Here is a 17,170-nt window from a genome sequence, read left to right as displayed (position 1 = left end):
GATGAAGTGTGCCTGGCTCAGCCGCCCCGGGGAGAGGGCCCGGCTTGGGCCTGGGCGGCCTCGGCACCTCTGCGCTGCCAGGACAGACCCGCCGGCCTCACTGACCTGCCTGCGCCACCTGCCACGGCCCAGACGGGAGGTGCTGTGGCGCACCCGGGGGCTCCACCGCTCACCCGGCACTGCGGGTTGATAAATCGCTCTTCAAAGGCATTTTTATGGGTCGGCTTTCCGTGGCCCCCGCAGAATCCATGAGCAGAGGGAAGGGTGATGAGGCCAGGGCCGGAGGCTGTGGGCATGGAGGGAAGCAGGCCCGCCCCGTGGTTCGGAGGCCGCCTCTGCCCGCCTGAGGTCAGCTCTGCCCTAGAACTTCCCCAGATTAAGGTCTTTGCTCACTTTTAAGCGATTTGGTTTTGCTTTGAACATACGGCGCGTTCAATCCAAGTGTCTTGTGGCCTTGCCCTCTGCGTGCTTTGGGCCTGGCGGAAGGAGCGGGTCGTCCAACAGGCCAGGCAGGTCCCCCGGCCTTGAGGGCTCCACGGCCGCCGGGCGGGCTGCCACGTGACAAGTGTGCAGACCTTCATCCTTCGAGAGGGGCTCCGTGGTGAGAGGGGTCCTGGCCTGGAGCTGCCCCGGAGCTGGCCACGTGGAGGCTGGACCGCGGAGGCCTGGGGAACCTGGCGGGAACTCTGCGGGCCTGCATCTCCGCACAGCGAGTGCAGCCCATCCTGGGCTTCGTAGGTCCGGGGGAGCCCATCCCCCGCCGCCTTCGTAGCTGCTGCCTCCCTGCCCACAGTTCAGCTCGAGGCTGCAGACGACACCGTCCTCATCGTGGACAGGCATCTTCTGGAGCTGCCCCTGGAGGGCCTCTCTGTGTTTGAGGCAGGGATGGTGTCCTCCGTGTCCCGAGAATTCTCCCTGCAGATGCTGTGCAATCGCCTCCGGAAGGAGGAGACAGGTAAGGGGCACCCTCGGCCGCGCCCCAACTGCCTTCACTGCGGGCCCACCCGGGTCACCTCCAGGCGCTCCCGCCACATGCTCTAATCAGTGGCTGCCACCTGCTTCGGGGGCCTCAATGGCGTGTGAGGTGCCGTGGCTCCCTGGAGGAGAGGTTAAACACTGATCTCGGCCTCACGAGCCTGTTTGAAAGGTGTGGGTGGGTGGTGACCAACGACATGGCCACCTGCTTCCTGGGTGGTGAGCAGAGGCGAGGAGGGAGGGACCAGGAGCAGGGACAGGACTCAGGCCATTGGCAACCATGGGCCCAGAGCCTGAAACCATCCAGGCTGTAGCTTGTGCTCTGTGCTGTTTTACGCACTTCAACAAATATGAAGTTAAATTAAAAACAAATAGTTTGGGCTTTGGCTTCCATCCCAGAGGAGGTAACAAGGACCGAATTTGCCCTTCCAACAGAAACAGGTGAAAACTGGAAAGAGAGGCAACGGTGGGTTTTGGACTCTGGAGGGTGGGGCTGACCCCACATAAGACGGATCCGAGCCTAGAGGAGCGATGACCTGTGCTCAGAGCCCTCGGAAGGGGAGTACGGCAATTAATAATGGCCAGTGTCTCCCACCAAATCGAATGCAAAACAACGGGTCCAGAAGTTTCCATAAGCCCCAGCCACAGGAGGCGGAGAGGAGACTCCAGGGGGGGTGGTCAGAGCGACAGGCCCCCGGGCGGCGTTTCAGGAGCAGCCACAGAACACAGGCGCTGCGCTCGCAGAAGCAAGGCCAAGAGTGACCCCGACTTCCCGACGGAGCCAGCGCAGCCGGCGAGCGACAGACATCCCTACGTTAGTGCCGAGGGTCGGAGCCGCAGCCCACACGCCGTGAGGACAGCGAAGTGGAACACAGAAGCACCCAGGAATGCGCAAAGGGCAGGAAAAGGGAAAGAGCCGCTGGGGCCGGTAGAAACAAACAGCAGGTGTGTCCACACCAACCAGCAGGCGCCCCCTCCTCCGTGGAGGGTCCCAGCCCCCGACGAAGAGGGAGGGCTCTTTGTGGGCAAGTCCGCATCCAGGGCCAAGTTTTGGCAGGTTGTCTGGTTTTCATTCTTTTTTTTTGGTTGGCAGGGTTTCCATAGGTTTGTGTGTGCACTTTCTTATTTTTGTGACCACAGATGCCGCCTCCCACCCTGTAGTTTGTTCACTCTCTTAAATGGTGTCTTTTGAACAAAATATATTTTAAAAGGTTTTATTTATTTATGCATGAGGGATACACAGAGAGAGAGAGGCAGAGACACAGGCAGAGGGAGGAGCAGGCTCCATGCAGGGAGCCCGACGTGGGACTCGATCCAGGACCCCAGGATCACGCCCTGGAGTCGAAGGCAGGCGCTAAACTGTTGAGCCACCCAGGGATCCCCGCTCTGGGGTCTTTTTAAAAACTTGTTGACTCACAATCATGAAGCTCTTCTCCCATGGTATCTCGTAAATACATCTGGTTTTCTTTTCTGCCTTTAACATTTTATCCACCCTCCTGACCTACAGCGCAAGGTACGGTTTCCATTTCTTTCCCGACATGAGCACCCAGTGGTCTGTGCGTCGTTTACAGGAAGGTCCTTGTTTCTCCTCTGCTCTGGGTGGCCCGTGTTGCTGTGGCAGCAGCAGAGAGTAGAGCACCCCCGGGGTGGTGGGAGGACTCCCCAGAATCTGAGTGTGACCTGACCCCTGTGCAGATGTGACCCAGGGACCGCCCTGAGACAGCAGAGTGACCCAGATGACCCAGGAGGCCCGATGGCAGCACCAGGGTCCTTTTAAGATGGAGGCAGGAGGGTGGCAGAGGGATGGGAAGAGCCGCGCTGCGGCCTCTGAAGATGGGGAGGCAGCGAGGCCGCCAGGAGGCAGGTTGTAAGGAAAAGGCGGGGAACAGATTCTCTCCAGAGCCCCCAGGAGGAAACAGCCTGGCCACACCTGGATTCCAGCCCAGGGGGACCCTTTTCGACTTCTGACCTCCAGACGGTGAGACAGTAAATGTGTATTTTAAGATCCCACGTTTGGGGCAGTTTGTTAGGGCAGCAACGAGACATGCACACAGGCTCTGAGCGTGAAGTACCAGTAATACCGACTAAGCGTGAGTTCAGGCTCTCCAAACGCATTAGTGGGTGCTGACCGCCAGGACCCCGCACACCCAGAGCGGGGCGAGCTCAGGGCCGCGGGCCGCGCCGGCTGCAGGAATGCCGCGTGCGTGGGAAGAGCTCAGGGTTCTTCAGGGAGAACGACCAAAAGAAGAGAATTGGCAGATGAGCCCCAGACCAACAGTCGGAGAACGAGTAAGAAAAACAAACGAACGGAACGCGTGAGCCGAGCCCCCGGGAGCCAGGGACCGGGAAGCACACACAGGCCAGGGAGAGGAGAGGCAAAGCCCCAAGGACGCCCGGAGGGATGAGCAACACTGGCCGACACCACAGTGATTGGGACAGAAGCCGCTACCAGGACGTGGATTTCTTAAATCCCCCTGCATTTGGAAATTTAGAAACACACTTGTGCACATCTCATGGGACGGGACGGTCCACGCCTGGCGGAGTGAGGGCAGCGGGGCTGGAAGGGCCTCACAGCTTGAACATTTGTATTGGGAAAGGAAAAGGTTGGATGTTCATAAGCCTTAAAGCATCGAATTTATGAAGTTAGAGCAAGAACAGCAAAAAAAAAATCTCTTAAGAAAGCAGAGGAAAAAAAAAAAGAAAAAGAAAAAGAAAAAAAAAAAGAAAGCAGAGGAAGTGTCCAATAAACGCATGAGCAGACATCAACAAAAATAGAAAACAAAATCTTTTTAAAAAAACTCATTAAATAGACACATTCTGGTAAGAATGATCAAGAAAGAAGTGGATGGTGCACAAATACGCGTCAGGAATGAAAAGAGACTCAAACTCTAAAGATGCCGCAGAGATTTGGAAGATCGTCAGAGACTGGACGACCGCGTATCCAAACCCTTAGGCCAAGCGGACCGCGTCCTGGGGAAGCACAGCTCCCGGACCCCGAAGGAAAACCCTGAGGGCCTCCGAGCCAGCAAGGAGGGGAGATGGACGACTTACCCCGCTGGGATCGACCAGACTTTCCAGAAACCGTCCACGCCAGTCTCTACGGGTCTCCTCGAGAGTAGAGCGGAGGGCCCACCTGGCCTAGACTTCCGTTGCCCCGGGCACCCAAACTGCCAAGAACAGCACAAGAAAGAAAAATAGAACTCTCACCACCCAGCCCGAACCCACAATTTACAAGTGTCATTAGATTAGATTAAACGAAAACAAACTTACAAGCATCTCAATTGCTGCAGAAAAACAGCATTTGATAAAATGCTTGCGTTCGTAGTAGAAATTCTTAGCAAAGGGGACAGAGTGAAATACCTCACGCCGGTGGAGGCGCCACCTGGACCTGGGGCCCGCTGCCTTCCTGAGGGCACCCCCGGGGAGCCTGCCGTCCCCGCCCTGCTGGAGCCTCGATGCGGGGGGGGGGGGGTGCAGAAACGGGACGCACGAGGGAGAGGGAGGAAGGCGAGGCAGTAAACTGCCATCCTTTGGGCCCCTCTGATAGAACCAGGAGCCACCAGAACGCTGCGGTGTAAATCCTCGTGCGGGGGGCAGAACCGCCCAGTGGGTGCTGGGCCCACTGTGTGAACGGTCAGCCAGGTGGGCTGGGGCCTCCGGGACTCGCCTCTGGTGGGGTCCCTTGCGCCGCCTTCCCCGGCCCTGCAACCTTAACAATTCAAAGGCGACTGCTCTCTCGGCTTCACAAGAATTAAAGTAAAAAAAAAATAAATAAAAAATAAAAAAAAAAGAATTAAAGTCAATTGTTCACTACTTTTGGGTTTGTTTTTTTGTTTTTGTTTTTTTTTAATTGAGGTGAAAGTCACAGAATGTAAACTTAACCCTTTTAAAGTATGAACAGTTCAGGGACAGTTAGTGTGTTCATTCATGATGCCGTGTGCCACCAACTCTACTAGCCCCGAACACCACCTTCTCGTGTCGTCTGCAGCCGAAGGGGCCATGAAGAAGGAAGGCAGAGTCAAGAAGAGGAGTCCAGGGAAGAAGGGATGGAAGGTGGGCACGTGGGCCTGGGGGGCCTGGGGTCCCAGCTGCGGGACACAGGACCCCAACGACCCTTGTCCGTGGCGCAGGACACTCCACCCCGGCTCATCCCGCCCGACTGCATCATCGTGGATGCCGACAAGTTCAAGTGTATCCTTTACCGGCCCCGCTGCCCGGGTGGCCCAAGCCGAGCGCTGTTGCTCCTTAACCGAGACCTAGTCGTGGTGGACCCCTACGAGGAGGCCCAGGGCACAGGTGAGTGCCTCCCCGGGCCACGCTGGGCTCCCTCACAGGGCAGTGTGGCCGTGGTGCTGTGGCCTCGGAGCCGGCCTCCTGGGCACGGCCTCTGTCCCCCGGCTGCCCCGGTTACACCGACCACGCGAGGGGAGTAGGCCCTTCGCCCTCACAGCCACGTCAGGACAGTGGTCGTGGGAAAGATGAACCCCTAAACGGAGTCCGGTGCAGAAACGGGACTTGGTGCTGCCCACTGCAGCGCTGAGTAGTCAGCTCCTGGGGGTTGCTTTGGCTAAACTGGTTTTTAGACTCTTTACAAAGGAGGGAAGGCGCCCTGACGTGCCCACCAGCAGCAAACGTGGAGTCGGCCGGGCCCTGGGTCAGGCCTGCTGCTGCCCACGCCCGCGGCCTCGCAGCTCCGCCCTGCTTGCTCACCGCTCCATTCCTGTCGCAGAAATGCTGACTCCTGTCTTCGTCACCCGGGAAATTCTGGAGAGATTCCGAGACACGTTCACCGCCCTGTGGGTGGGCCATCTGGGCAATAAGCACCTGCCCAGGTTGGTGTTGGGGTGTCCTGCAGGGGGCAGGTCTGTGTGGGCAGCTGGAGGGGTGCTCTGCACGTGCTGGGAGGGGCCGTCCTCCGTCTCCCCTTGTCTCCCAGGCGCCCCCGGCCTGGACCTCCCATTCTGCCCCGTGCACCCCCACCTCTGCTGCCCCCCCAGGGGCTCCTGGGGTCTGGCCTTTCTCCATCACACTGCGGGCTCCCCCGTCCTCATGGTGCCTGTGTGGGGGAGTCACTGTCCTCATACCCACTGCACAAGTGAGGACCTGGCACCCAGGGGTGGGCTCCTGCCCGGGAACCCCAGGCAGTCCAGTGCCCGCCGGCCCCTGGCTCTGACAGCTGGGGGGAGTGTTGGGGAGAACCTGGAGAGGGGCGGGGCCTGCTGGGGGCGGGGCTGTGGGAGAGGAGGGCGGGGCCTGCTGGGGCGGGGCTGTGGGAGAGGAGGGCGGGGCCTGCTGGGGGCGGGGCTGTGGGAGGAGGCGGGGCCTGCTGGGGGCGGGGCTGTGGGAGAGGAGGGCGGGGCCTGCTGGGGGCGGGGCTGTGGGAGGAGGCGGGGCCTGCTGGGGGCGGGGCTGTGGGAAAGGAGGGCGGGGCCTGCTGGGGGCGGGGCTGCGGGAGAGGAGGGCGGGGCCTGCTGGGGGCGGGGCTGCGGGAGAGGAGGTGGGGCCTGCTGGGGGCGGGGCTGTGGGAGGAGGTGGGGCCTGATGGGGGCGGGGCTGCGGGAGAAGAGGGAGGGGCCTGCTGGGGGCGGGGCTGTGGGAGAGGAGGTGGGGCCTGCTGGGGCGGGGCTGTGGGAGGAGGGCGGGGCCTGCTGGGGGCGGGGCTGTGGAGGAGGCGGGGCCTGCTGGGGCGGGGCTGCGGGAGAAGTGGGCGGGGCCTGCTGGGGGCGGGGCTGTGTGAGAGGAGGGCGGGGCCTGCTGGGGGCGGGGCTGTGGGAGGGGGCGGGGCCTGCTGGGGGCGGGGCTGCGGGAGAGCAGGGCGGGGCCTGCTGGGGGCGGGGCCGAGTGCTGGGGGCAGGGACACTTCCCTGTGGGTGCTCTGAGACCTGGGTGCGGTTGGCCGTCAGGGACGCATCCTTCTAGCACTTTCCAGACTCCCTGCTCAGTGAGATGAGGACTCATTCCTGGGAGTCGAGGGCCATTGTCAGGAGAGCCACGTGGATAGAAGGAGCCCAGGAGGGAGCTGACCCTGGGCACCAGGAGAGTGGCCGTTAGCTCTGTCCCAGCCGAGGGGGTCGGGGAGTGAAGAGCACAGACCCATCCCGAGAGTGTGCAGCCCTGAAGGCCCCCGTCCAGGGGTGGTCCTGGCTGCAGCACCTGGGGACACCGGGACACCTGCTGCCTGCCTCTGGCTCCGCCCACGGGGCCACCCTCCTTTGCGTTGCAGCCAGGCCGAGTGGGAGCAGCTCCTGGGCAGTTGTGGCGGCTTCTTCTTCTATGGGATGGAGAGCTTCCTGTCTCACATACTGGTGGAAAGGTTGGCTGCCATGAACCTTCAAGGTGAGCCCGTCCCTCAGCGCCGCCCAAAGCCCCACGCTCTGCCGGGCCCCAGTGCGCCGGATGAATCCACGCAGGGACAGAGCAAGGCCCCTGAGTCCCCACTGGTCACCCTCTGATAAAGGGCTTGTGGGGGGGCCCTTGGGGGCCCCTCCGGCTCTGCCCCTCCTCCACTCCCAGAGACCCTCCGCCAGAGTCGGGAGCTGGCCGGGCGCTTCCAGGGCACACTGGCCGCAGCCCCCACCGCTCCTGCTGTACACGCGGCTCCTCTCGGCCTGGCACGCTGTGGCTGTCCCCTGAGGACTCCCGAGTACGAGGCCTCACTTGCCCTTGGTGCCCTCGTCCTGAGGCAGTGGCTGACTGGCCGCACTGCAGGGTCGCTGGGAGCCTTTCAGGGACCCTAGAGGGTGCCCTCAAGAGGCACGCGGCCCCCTGCTGGCAGCACAAGCAGCACAGGGACATCTGTCCTGTGGTCAGGGCAGCTGAACCCCTGGCCCATCACCTGGTACCTGTCTCCTTTCCAGCCCCCGAGAGATGGGCCATCCACAGCCCACCCACCCCAGAGCCGGTCACCTGGGGATTCCTTGCCCCAAGGGGAGGTAGGAACCGGCCCTCTCAGGGGCCGTCTCGGAGGCACGAAGCTGAGTTCTCAGGCTCACCAGGCTCGGGGGAGGGTGACGGCACCGCTGGCGCCCCGTGCTGCCCCCATCGAGGCTCGTCCTCACGCGCTGGAGGTGCCGCCTGCCCCTGCCCACAGCCAGGCCACTGCAGGAAGTGGGGCTCTCGGCGTGCCCACAGCCAGGGGTCGCACTCGGATCCTGGCACCCATCTCGGGGCACACGAGCCAGGGTGACCAGCCTTCACCCCATGCCTGAGACCACCTCCCGCAGGCTGGGGTGCTTGTGCATGGCATGCTGGGAGCAGAGCCGCCTGCACGAGGAGACGGCGAAGGGCGGGGAGTTCCTGAAGCAGATTATGTCCCCGAGAGCTCGTGCAGCCAGTGGGTCTTGGGAAAGGGTCTGTGGACGTCAGGTCCGAGTATGGGGCTGCGTTTCCCCGATCCTCGCACCCCTGGTGCCGCCCCCAGCCTGCACTGGCCTGCCCGTCCTGGGCGTGCAGCTGCTGAGGCCCCTCCGTGCCCCGCAGAGTGCCAGATGATGGTCCTGCTGGACCTGACGCGGTCCTACGAGAGCATGCGGCGGCAGGCGGAGCGCTCGGAGAACAAGAGGTGCCTGGGCCCCTGCACCGGCCTGGGCCGGCCGCCTGCCTCCACTCCCAGGGTGCCGGGGGGTCAGGACTGATGGGTGTGCTCCGGGGGCTGTGGGGGCCAGAGTGTCCCTGCACCCCCGGGCAGAGCCCTGGAATCCGCCCCCGACCCCTTCCCTGGAAGAGCCGGGGGCGGGGGTGCAGTGGGAGGGGAGGGCAGCTCCAGCAGCAGAGCACAGGCCGGCCTGTCCTCCCGAGGCCCGCTGGGACTGGGCCAGGGGACAGAGGGCCGGCCGCCGGGGGGGTGCCCTGGCTTCAGAGCGCCCCACGTCTCGTGCACCCCAGGCCTGTGTGGGCTCCCAAGGTGGCAGAGCAGGGGCCTGTCTCATGACGGATGCTTTGCGTCCCGGCTCCCCTGCAAGGCTGGGAGTGGCCCCGAGGGATTGGGCGGCACCCCGGGTCGCCCTCTTATTGGACGACATGGGGGAGGGCGGGGGGCGGGAGGGTGTTCTGATTCCTTCGCGAACCCCAAGAGCTTCCATCCACTACCCGGTGCTATCTGGTCTGAGGGCTGGGCGGCTCGGGCCGTCCCACTGGAGCTCCATCCCCCGCAGCGTGGCCCAGCTGTGCTTGGAGGACCCCATCGAGACCGCCGTGCTCCTGAGTCTGGCGGGGGTCAGGAGCATCCTGGCAAACCAGTGGCCGACGCTCCTGCGGGACAACGCGCTGCGGGCCAGCGTCCTGTGGGAAAGTGAGTGGCGGGCATCCCGGGCGCGGCCCCAGCCTGCGGGCCCCCCAGAAGCCCGCAGGCCGCGCCCCTGGCCAGTCTGAGAGGTGTCGCCTTCCTAGATCTGTTGGCGCTTGGCAAGCCGATCGGGAGAGCAGCGCGCGTCCTTCAGAAGATGGGAGCTGGTGACGTGAGTAGCCACGGTACGCGGCTGTCCCTCAGCCCCGCCGGCGTCCCCGCGGCCTGCAGGGCGGGTGCCCACTGTGTCTGCGCCCCTCCCCGGGCCAGCAGCGCCGACGGACAGCACAGCCCCCCGTGGGAGCTGGCACCGCAGACCCTTGGGGCAAAACGTGGGCGTTAGGAGTGCGCGGGCGCCGGAGGCCTGGAGCCCAGGAGCCCTTGGGGCGGGCGCACGAGCCTTCTAGGTGCGCAGCGCAGAAGGAGCTTAGGGTTTAGGAGCGACAGGGTCCAGGGGCCCGCATACGGCTGTGAATGCGTTGGGGGTGGAACCTGCCACAGGTGCATGAGGGCGGAGGCCCCGGGAGAGCCGGCCGTGCAGCCGCTGCTGACAAGTTGCTCTGTGGACGGAGGAAGGGGAAGCCGCGGCGCCCCCCCCCCCGCCCCCGTGCTCGCTGCCGTCCCGTGCTGATGTGCCCTGGAAGCAGGGACAAAACCGTGATTGTCGCGCAGGCCTCCCCACAGTCAGCGGTGGCAGCAGGAGGTCGGAGCTGGCGGGGGCCCGGCTGCCCGGCCCTCCGTGCTGCGAGTGGGCCCCTCGGCTCAGTGTCCCTCAGCGTCCCCGGGAGCCGATGGCGGCAGTGTCCACGTTCAGGGCTGCGTCCGCAGGCAGTCGGGCCCCCTCGTCCTCCGGGTGCCCCCGTGAGCCGGGCCGCCGCCAGCGCTGTCCCACTCTCCCTCAGATGAGTCTGCGTGGACCTCCAGGGACAAGCCTCCGTACCTCTGGCCGCAGCTCGGCGACTCCGCTTGGCTCCCTGTCACCCTCAACTCCGTCCTGTATGGGCTGCCCCACCTGGCCGTCGGGTGACCCCGGGGCCAGGGCCTGCAGACCCTGCCGCTGAGGAGCCACCGCCCAGCCCTCCCCAGACGTCGGCTCCCCTCCTCCAGTGGCCCCGCCCTGAGCCCCAGTTCTGCTCAGGGGTCAGGCCAGGGCCCTCCGAGTCTGGCCGGCTCAGGGGCTTCCTCCTCGGGACCCCCTCCCCCAGGCTTGTCTGGGGACCCTGGTGGAGGAGGAGAGTCGGAGGGGTGCATCGCTGACCCCATGGCTGCCAGGACCCCAGAACCCTCCCCGGCACTGTGCCTTCCCTCGGGCCCCAGTGGTGGGGGGCGGCTGTATTTGGGGTAGGGCTGGTCCTGGGCTGCGGCTCTCCCTGGGGGTCCCCCGGGTCCCGGACAAGGAACACCATGGATTTGGCGTGAGCCTCTTAGTAAACGACAAGTGTCTGCATCCCCGTGTGCGGTGTGGCCTAGGGCCCCGGGTGCAGCACCGTCCTGCGTGGGGCTCAGCCGACGTCGCCGGATGAGCGCGTGAGCGAAGGGAGTCCAGCCCCGGGGCCTCGGATGTGCCCGTGAGGCCAGGTCCCCAGAGGCAGCCAGAGCTCCCCGGGAGTCACGGGCGTCTGCTGGAGGCAGAGGTGGCTGAGACGTGCAGCCCTGGTGTCCCAGGCCCACGGGGGGGACGTGCAGCAGCAACACCTCCCCCACGGTCGTGGGCACCACAGTGGACCAGGGCAGCCCCGGGAGAGGCCGCCGACCCAGGGCTGGACAGGCCGCCAGAGCCGAGGTGGCCGTGGGAAGAGCAGAGGCCCCGGTGCCCAGCAAGTGCCCTGCGCAGGCCCCCAGCCACCCTGGCCCATGTGGAGGCTGGGGACGGAGCGGCTAGGACCCCGTGTCCCCAGAATCCCCCGGGCTGGTGGCCGTGGACGAGGAGAGCCGGCTCCAGGTCTCTCTGGGTGGAGCTGAGCCCGTCAGAGTCCACGGGCGGTGGGGGTCCTGGTCCCCAGGGGCGCAGCAGCCAGGACGGGGAGCCCGGCCCGGGGGCCACTGGCACTGCCCCTTCCAGGCCCCAGCACAGATCGCAGCCTTCTGCCTGCCTCACCTGGACACGCGTGGCCTCCGAGCACCAGCTCTGGGGACACCTGGGAGCCGGGGGCAGCCCCCCTTAGGCCAAGGCACCACGGTCACTCTGGGCTGGGAGGCCTGGAGCTAAGCAGTCGGGAGACCTGCTCGCCCGGGTTCCTCCCTCTGGTGCGGTGAGGAGCGTGGACGCGCGTGTCCTGGCCTCGTGTCCTGACGCGGGTGGCAAGCCCACACTCAGCCCCTGCCCGGGGCCAGACAGGCCGCACGGGGGCCTCCTGGGTGGCGCGGAGGCCCGGCCCCATAGTGAGGCAGAGAGTGTGACACTGGACGGCGGGAGCATCCCATGGACCTGCTGACCCTGCTGCGGGGAAGAGGCGGCCCGGGCCCTGACGTCACCCACGGGGCGGAGACGAGGCAGCCTCTGGGCGGCCGTTGGGCTGCGTCCTCTGACCTCGGCGTGTGCCCAGCTCGCGCCCGGCCCCGCGCCCCAGGCCGCACCCAGAGAAGCGGGGCTCTGGGCTCCGTTGGCGCGCGGTCCGTCCCACCAGCGTGAGCCCTAGACACAGGCCAGTGTCCTTCCCTGGGAGTGGCCGAGCGGGGCCTGGCGCGTGTGCCCGCAGGGTCCCCAAGGACAGGCAGCGAGCCGCCGACCCCTGACGGCCTCCGGGGCGCTACCGGCCGGGTCACACACCGCATGGGTCGCGTCATGGGTCGCGACCGACGCATTCTCAGGATGACGAGAGCACAGGGAGGGAGAACATGGCGGCGTCGCGGGGGCGCGGGGGGCGCAGGGGGCGCGGGGCCCGGGCAGGCAGGGGTCCGTGCGCAGGTGCACGCGCTCTGGGCACCGGGCGGAACGGAGCTCGGCGGCGGTCGGGCTCCAGGTCCAGGCGCCCCGCTGGGAAGCCACGCGAGGGCCGCGCCGCCCCGACTGTCTCCGCGACTCCTTGCAAATCTACGGTCAGTTCAACGTAAGAACTTTCAAAACAGCTCATGTCTGAGAACATCGAAAGGTGGTGATTCCCTTCTTTTTGTTTAATTTTTTCCCTTTTGTCAAACATACACATACTTCTTCCAGTTAAAAAAAAAAAATAAAAGAGCTAACTAATGATCAAGGAATAAATTCAAATCAGAGCAGCCGTGGATATATGAGCTTCCTTCTAGAAAGATGTTGGCACCCACCCAAACAACAAGAATAAAAGCCTCTGGAGATATTTCATCTGTGCAGCCTCACATTTTTTACCTTATGCTGTGTCTACGCGTGTGAGAAATATGAAACGTGAGTGCTCGTCCGCGTATCGGAGGCTTTGAAATAACTTTCTGAGTTATGCCCCAGCAACATGACAAATCACATTATCAATTAGCTCCTGTAACAGAAGTGGCATCCCGTAATATATTCACGCATGAAAAAATTGCATGGGTGGAATTTATGTAACCCTAAAAACTGTAAGGAGAGAAAGGATCACTTGGAATTTATTGGTGATCATAGACGGAAGGTAATTGGAATGGCGGGCCGGCCTCGGAGGGAGGTGGCGGGATCCCCGCGATGCCCGTGCCCGGGGCCCTGGGGCTGCAGGGGGCCAGGCGGCCCTGAGCCCGTCACTCGGGAGCCTGTCCTGTCCTAGGGGAAGGGCAGCCCTGGCCTCGGGGCCCGGAAGGGCCTGACCTCACCCCGCTCCCAGGCCGCGTGTCCAGGCCCAGGCCGGCGGGGCCCCTCCCTTGCAACGACTGGAAGCACCAACGTGCTCCGGCTTGCTTGGCAGTCACCATTTTAAAAGTCACATCTGTTTTAATTTTTTTTAAAGATTTTATTTCATGAGAGACACAGAGAGAGGCAGAGACACAGGCAGAGGGAGAAGCAGGCTCCATGCAGGGAGCCCGACCTGGGACTCGATCTCGGGACCCTGGGGTCACGCCCTACGCCGGAGGCAGGTGCTCAACCGCTGAGCCCCCCAGGCGTCCTTCATCTGTTTTAATTCATATCTTGAAAATTGTGATTTCCATTTTTTTAAAAAGACGTATTTATGTATTTTACAGAGGCGGGGGTGGGTGCAGAGGGAGAGAGAGTCCCCCGCAGAAGTCCCCACCGAGCCTGGGGCCACTGCGGGGCTCGATCTCACAACCCCAAGATAATGACCTGAGCCGAAACCGAGTCCCACGCTCAACCCACCGAGCCACCCAGGCGCCCCGAGACTTCCGCATTTTTACAACAAGGACTGTTTTTTAGACAATATATTTTATTGTAGGAAAGTTGGAGAATTAAAAAAGGAGAAAAATGTACTCAAAAGCCACGCCCTGGGTCAGCGTTTGGGTGGCCCCGTGCCTGCGGCCCTCCCTGCGCGGCGGCCTCTCCCGCGGGGCCACCCAGCGCCCCCCGCGCTCCCGCTGCCACACCTTGAATCACAATTCTCGTGGGCAGCATCTCCGGCGCGCGGCGGACGCTGGCCGAGGGGCCTCCGGGCGGGCGGATCAGCGGGGCCGGGGCCTGCGGGCTCGAGCAGGCCAGCGGGGTCGCCCCCCGTGGGACCTGCGGGCGGTTTCCCCAGCTCAGTACGTCACGGTGGGGCCTCAGTCGATCCCCGTGGAAGAGCGTCGCCCACCACCCCGGGGTCCGTGCCCGCATCGCCGCCGCCGCAGGTGCGCCCGGGGAGTGAGTGCGGGTCGGGCGGGCGCCGGGCCCTCCTCCAGGGAGTTCGGCGTCGGCTGCAGTCGGCCTCCCCGGTGGATCCGGATGAAGAAACCAGGCGCCTTCATACAGCTAAAGCGTTCACAGGTGCTTGTGTGTAGATTTCTATTCAGCCCCTCCATCCAGCCCCGGTCTCCAATAGTTTAATTTCTATATTAAATAATTAAAACTCTATTTTCAATTGCTGTGAACAATTGTTTTCCTTAATGATCTTCCCAGAGGAGCCAGTAATTTTATATCTTGTAAAGATGATGAAGTGGCATCATTATCCCATATCTCTGAAATATAACCGAGCGACTTCAGGGAAGGCCATTCGTATTCAATTAACGCTCCCTCGCATTAGGGCGGACAGTATTACTCCGCGCCGCGCACCCCCGCTGTCCTCTCATTTTATTATGACGATGATGGAGACAGAAACAACCAGTTTAATTATCCCATTTCCAACAGAAATCAATTTCAACACGTCCTCGCCCTTAAGCGGGAGGAAGCCAGCGGCGCGGCTCGGGGGCCGGGCAGGCCCACCCCGCTCGCGGCCAGAGCGGGGTGCACAGGGCCCGCACCCCACCCCCCCCACACCCAGCCACCCACACCTGCACCCCGCCCCTGGCACCCTGCACCCCGCCCCCAGCCCCACCCCCGACCCCCGCTCCCCGGGGTGGCCTCCCAGGTGAAGCAGCCTGTGGGGACAGGCAGGCCCTGGGAGCACCTCTGACCTGCCTCCTGGCGTCCGGGCCCCGGGGACTGCGGGCTCCGCCTCCCTCCCTCGTCCCTCCCGCCGCCACGGACCCGCAGGCCGGGCCTCAGTTTCCCGCCCGGTGCTGCCGAGACCTGCTGCCCGCGCACAGGTGGGGGCGGGGGATTTACCGGCGGCGTCAGGGTGATTCAGGGGACGCGCCCTGCCTCGCCACTCAATCACGCCGCGCTCCTGGCCGCGTAATCTAATTGTTTGACATTTTTATCACAATTCATTGAGGCCGGAGGGAGATGACGAGACGGATGCCCCGGCGCTTGGCTGAGGGCCGGGAAGGCGCTGATGGGCCAAATGACAGGGGCGCTGCGAGCTTTTCTTATTATAGATTTTAATTCTTTGTGACAAGAGGCAGGAGATGGTGTCGGCTAATCAGGCCGAGCGGCTGCCCTGGCTGGGGCCCGGGGTGGGGCGCCCCCCGCGCTGGCCCCGTTCTCCGGGCTGGGGACACGGCGGGTGGCTGGGGACGCTCGCACGGCGGCACAGCGTTCACCGGCCCCCCAGCCCCGGCGCGGCCCACGCAGCCACGTGTGCCCGGGACGCTGGGCGACTGGCCCTGAGGGTCCCGCAAGCCCACGTGGGGCCCCCCAGGCCAGGTCCCGTCCAGGGGTGAGGGGGGGGCAGGAGGGGCCGCGGATCCCCGACCTGGCCCTGCTCGCTCCGGGCTGCAGGACCAGGCGCCACCGGCTCCTTCCCCGGCCCGGCCTCCCGGGCAGCAGGGGACCAGCAGGGGCTCCGGGCGCCCCCACCTGCCCTCCTCCCCGAGCCTGGGGCAGGGGCCTGGGGCTCCGCTGCCAAACCACAGGCTCAGGGGCCGGGGGGCCCTGTTCCCGCTGGAGAGCCTGGGTCCCTCGCTGACCCCGACGTGCCGTGTGGGCGCCCTGGGAACGTGGGCGGAGGGGAGCTCCCGTCTCCGGGGACGGGGCTGTGATCCCCACACCTTGGCGCAGTCTGTGGGGCAGTGAGGGCGGCTCTCAACGTCGCCAGGCGACAGGGACGTGGCCCAGCTGGGGGCCCTGGGTGTGCCAGGCAGGGGCGCGTGTCCGGGCGGTGGGGCTGCTCCCTGGGCTGGTGCCGGGACGCGCCCCACGCTGCCCTCGGGCCGGGGACAGTGGATCCAGGCGAAGGCATGACCCGAGGGTCTCCTGGCTCCAGCTCGTGGCAGTGACCCCCGTCCGCGGCTCGCTGACCACACGTGGCTGCCCCGTCGGGTGCGCTGACCGTGACCCACCGGCCTCGGCCTCCGAGGGGAGCACAGCGCCCGGCCTGCCCGCCTCCCCCCAGAGGCCCCCCCCGGGCTGGCTCTGGGGGCCTTGCCCCGGCCCTTCTCACCCACGGGCTGACCCGCCGAGCACCCTCCGCGCCGGCCGACCACGGGCGCCGCCCCACGCTGACCCCCGGCCCCACTCACAGGCCTCGTCCCCCTTGGGGCGTCCCCCCTGGAATCGCGAGAATAACGGCGGCCCTCGCAGAGAGTGCCCCCCGCCCCCCGTGTCCCCAGGAGCACGGCCCCCCGGCCTCGGTCGGACTCGGAGGGTGTAGAGGGCACCGCACGAGGAGGCCGCTAGGGAGTGAAGGACGCTGGGGGCGGCCGAGCCTCGTGGGGGGGACGCTCCGGGTGCGGGGGGGCGACGCCAGCGCGTGGGGGCTTGTCAGGACGCGGCCAGGACACTCCCCGCGAGCGCACCCACGTCAGGAAGGCGGCTGCGCCTTCTGTCCTCGAGCACCCACTGCCCCAAACCTCGGGGCGGATCCCCGAGGTGCAGACTGAGGCAGGAGACGTGACCCCGGGCAACGCGCCGCCCGAGGAGCCCGTTGCTGCTCTGTGGGTCGTGTTACTCTCCAGGATCGTGAAGGACCTGATCCTCCGCTCGGTCCCCGGGGGCAGATGGGACCGGGGCCCCTTCTCTGCTCCTCGTTCATGGGCTTAAAGATGAAACAATTTGTTTCGTGAAATGAGGCGCGCAGTTTCCCAGGTGGCGCCACGTGGGGGCCCCCGGCCCGGCCCCGCGGGCGTCCTCCCTCCTGAGCGGGCGCGTCACCTGCCCCAAGCCTGTCTCTGTTCCCCGGAAGTCCCCGTTTATCCCGCTCCCATTCCTCGCACCCCACGCGGGAGAGTGACCGGGAGTTCACGGCCACCCGGGGATTCGCTTTGCTGCAGCCCCCAGGCCGCAAACCCCACAGGTCTGACTCCCGTGTCCGTGTGTCCCGTGCAAACCACACGGCGGGCAGGGACACGCCGGCCCTGCACCCGCACCTCCGGGTCTTTCGGGGAGACGGTCCGGCCCGTCCTTCACGCACCCAGGGGAGGAGGAGGCGGCGCAGGGATGACAAGCAGAAAGAACCTCGGGGGCCGCGGGCAGAGAGGACGTGGGGCCACGGGGGTGGCTGCTGCGAT

At 65.0% G+C, this 17,170-nt stretch overlaps 1 protein-coding gene across 7 annotated transcripts in view; it reads left to right on the top strand.

Moving 5' to 3' along the window:
* CFAP46 (cilia and flagella associated protein 46) overlaps positions 1-12,435 on the top strand; it is a 96,722-nt gene extending 84,287 nt beyond the window's left edge. For 6 of the 7 annotated variants that reach the window (XM_025467717.3, XM_025467722.3, XM_025467721.3 and 3 more), the window contains 10 exons: positions 794-955; positions 4,964-5,028; positions 5,106-5,166; positions 5,236-5,271; positions 5,705-5,807; positions 7,199-7,311; positions 8,455-8,536; positions 9,129-9,265; positions 9,364-9,444; positions 10,162-12,435. In XM_025467717.3, the coding sequence (XP_025323502.3) occupies positions 794-955; positions 4,964-5,028; positions 5,106-5,166; positions 5,236-5,271; positions 5,705-5,807; positions 7,199-7,311; positions 8,455-8,536; positions 9,129-9,265; positions 9,364-9,444; positions 10,162-10,286 (965 nt within the window). In that variant the 3' untranslated portion in view covers positions 10,287-12,435. Of the gene's footprint in view, positions 1-793; positions 956-1,410; positions 3,677-4,963; positions 5,029-5,105; positions 5,167-5,235; positions 5,272-5,704; positions 5,808-7,198; positions 7,312-8,454; positions 8,537-9,128; positions 9,266-9,363; positions 9,445-10,161 lie in introns of those variants that run through there. The other variant, XM_025467723.3, reaches the window with a different exon arrangement.
* Positions 12,436-17,170: the final 4,735 nt, after the last annotated feature.

Source organism: Canis lupus, chromosome 28 (genome assembly GCF_003254725.2).
Source record: "Canis lupus dingo isolate Sandy chromosome 28, ASM325472v2, whole genome shotgun sequence".
Classification (NCBI taxonomy): Eukaryota; Metazoa; Chordata; class Mammalia; order Carnivora; family Canidae; genus Canis; species Canis lupus.
The sequence above is the reverse complement of the archived record's forward strand: the minus strand, read 5'-3'. Positions and strand labels throughout refer to the sequence as shown.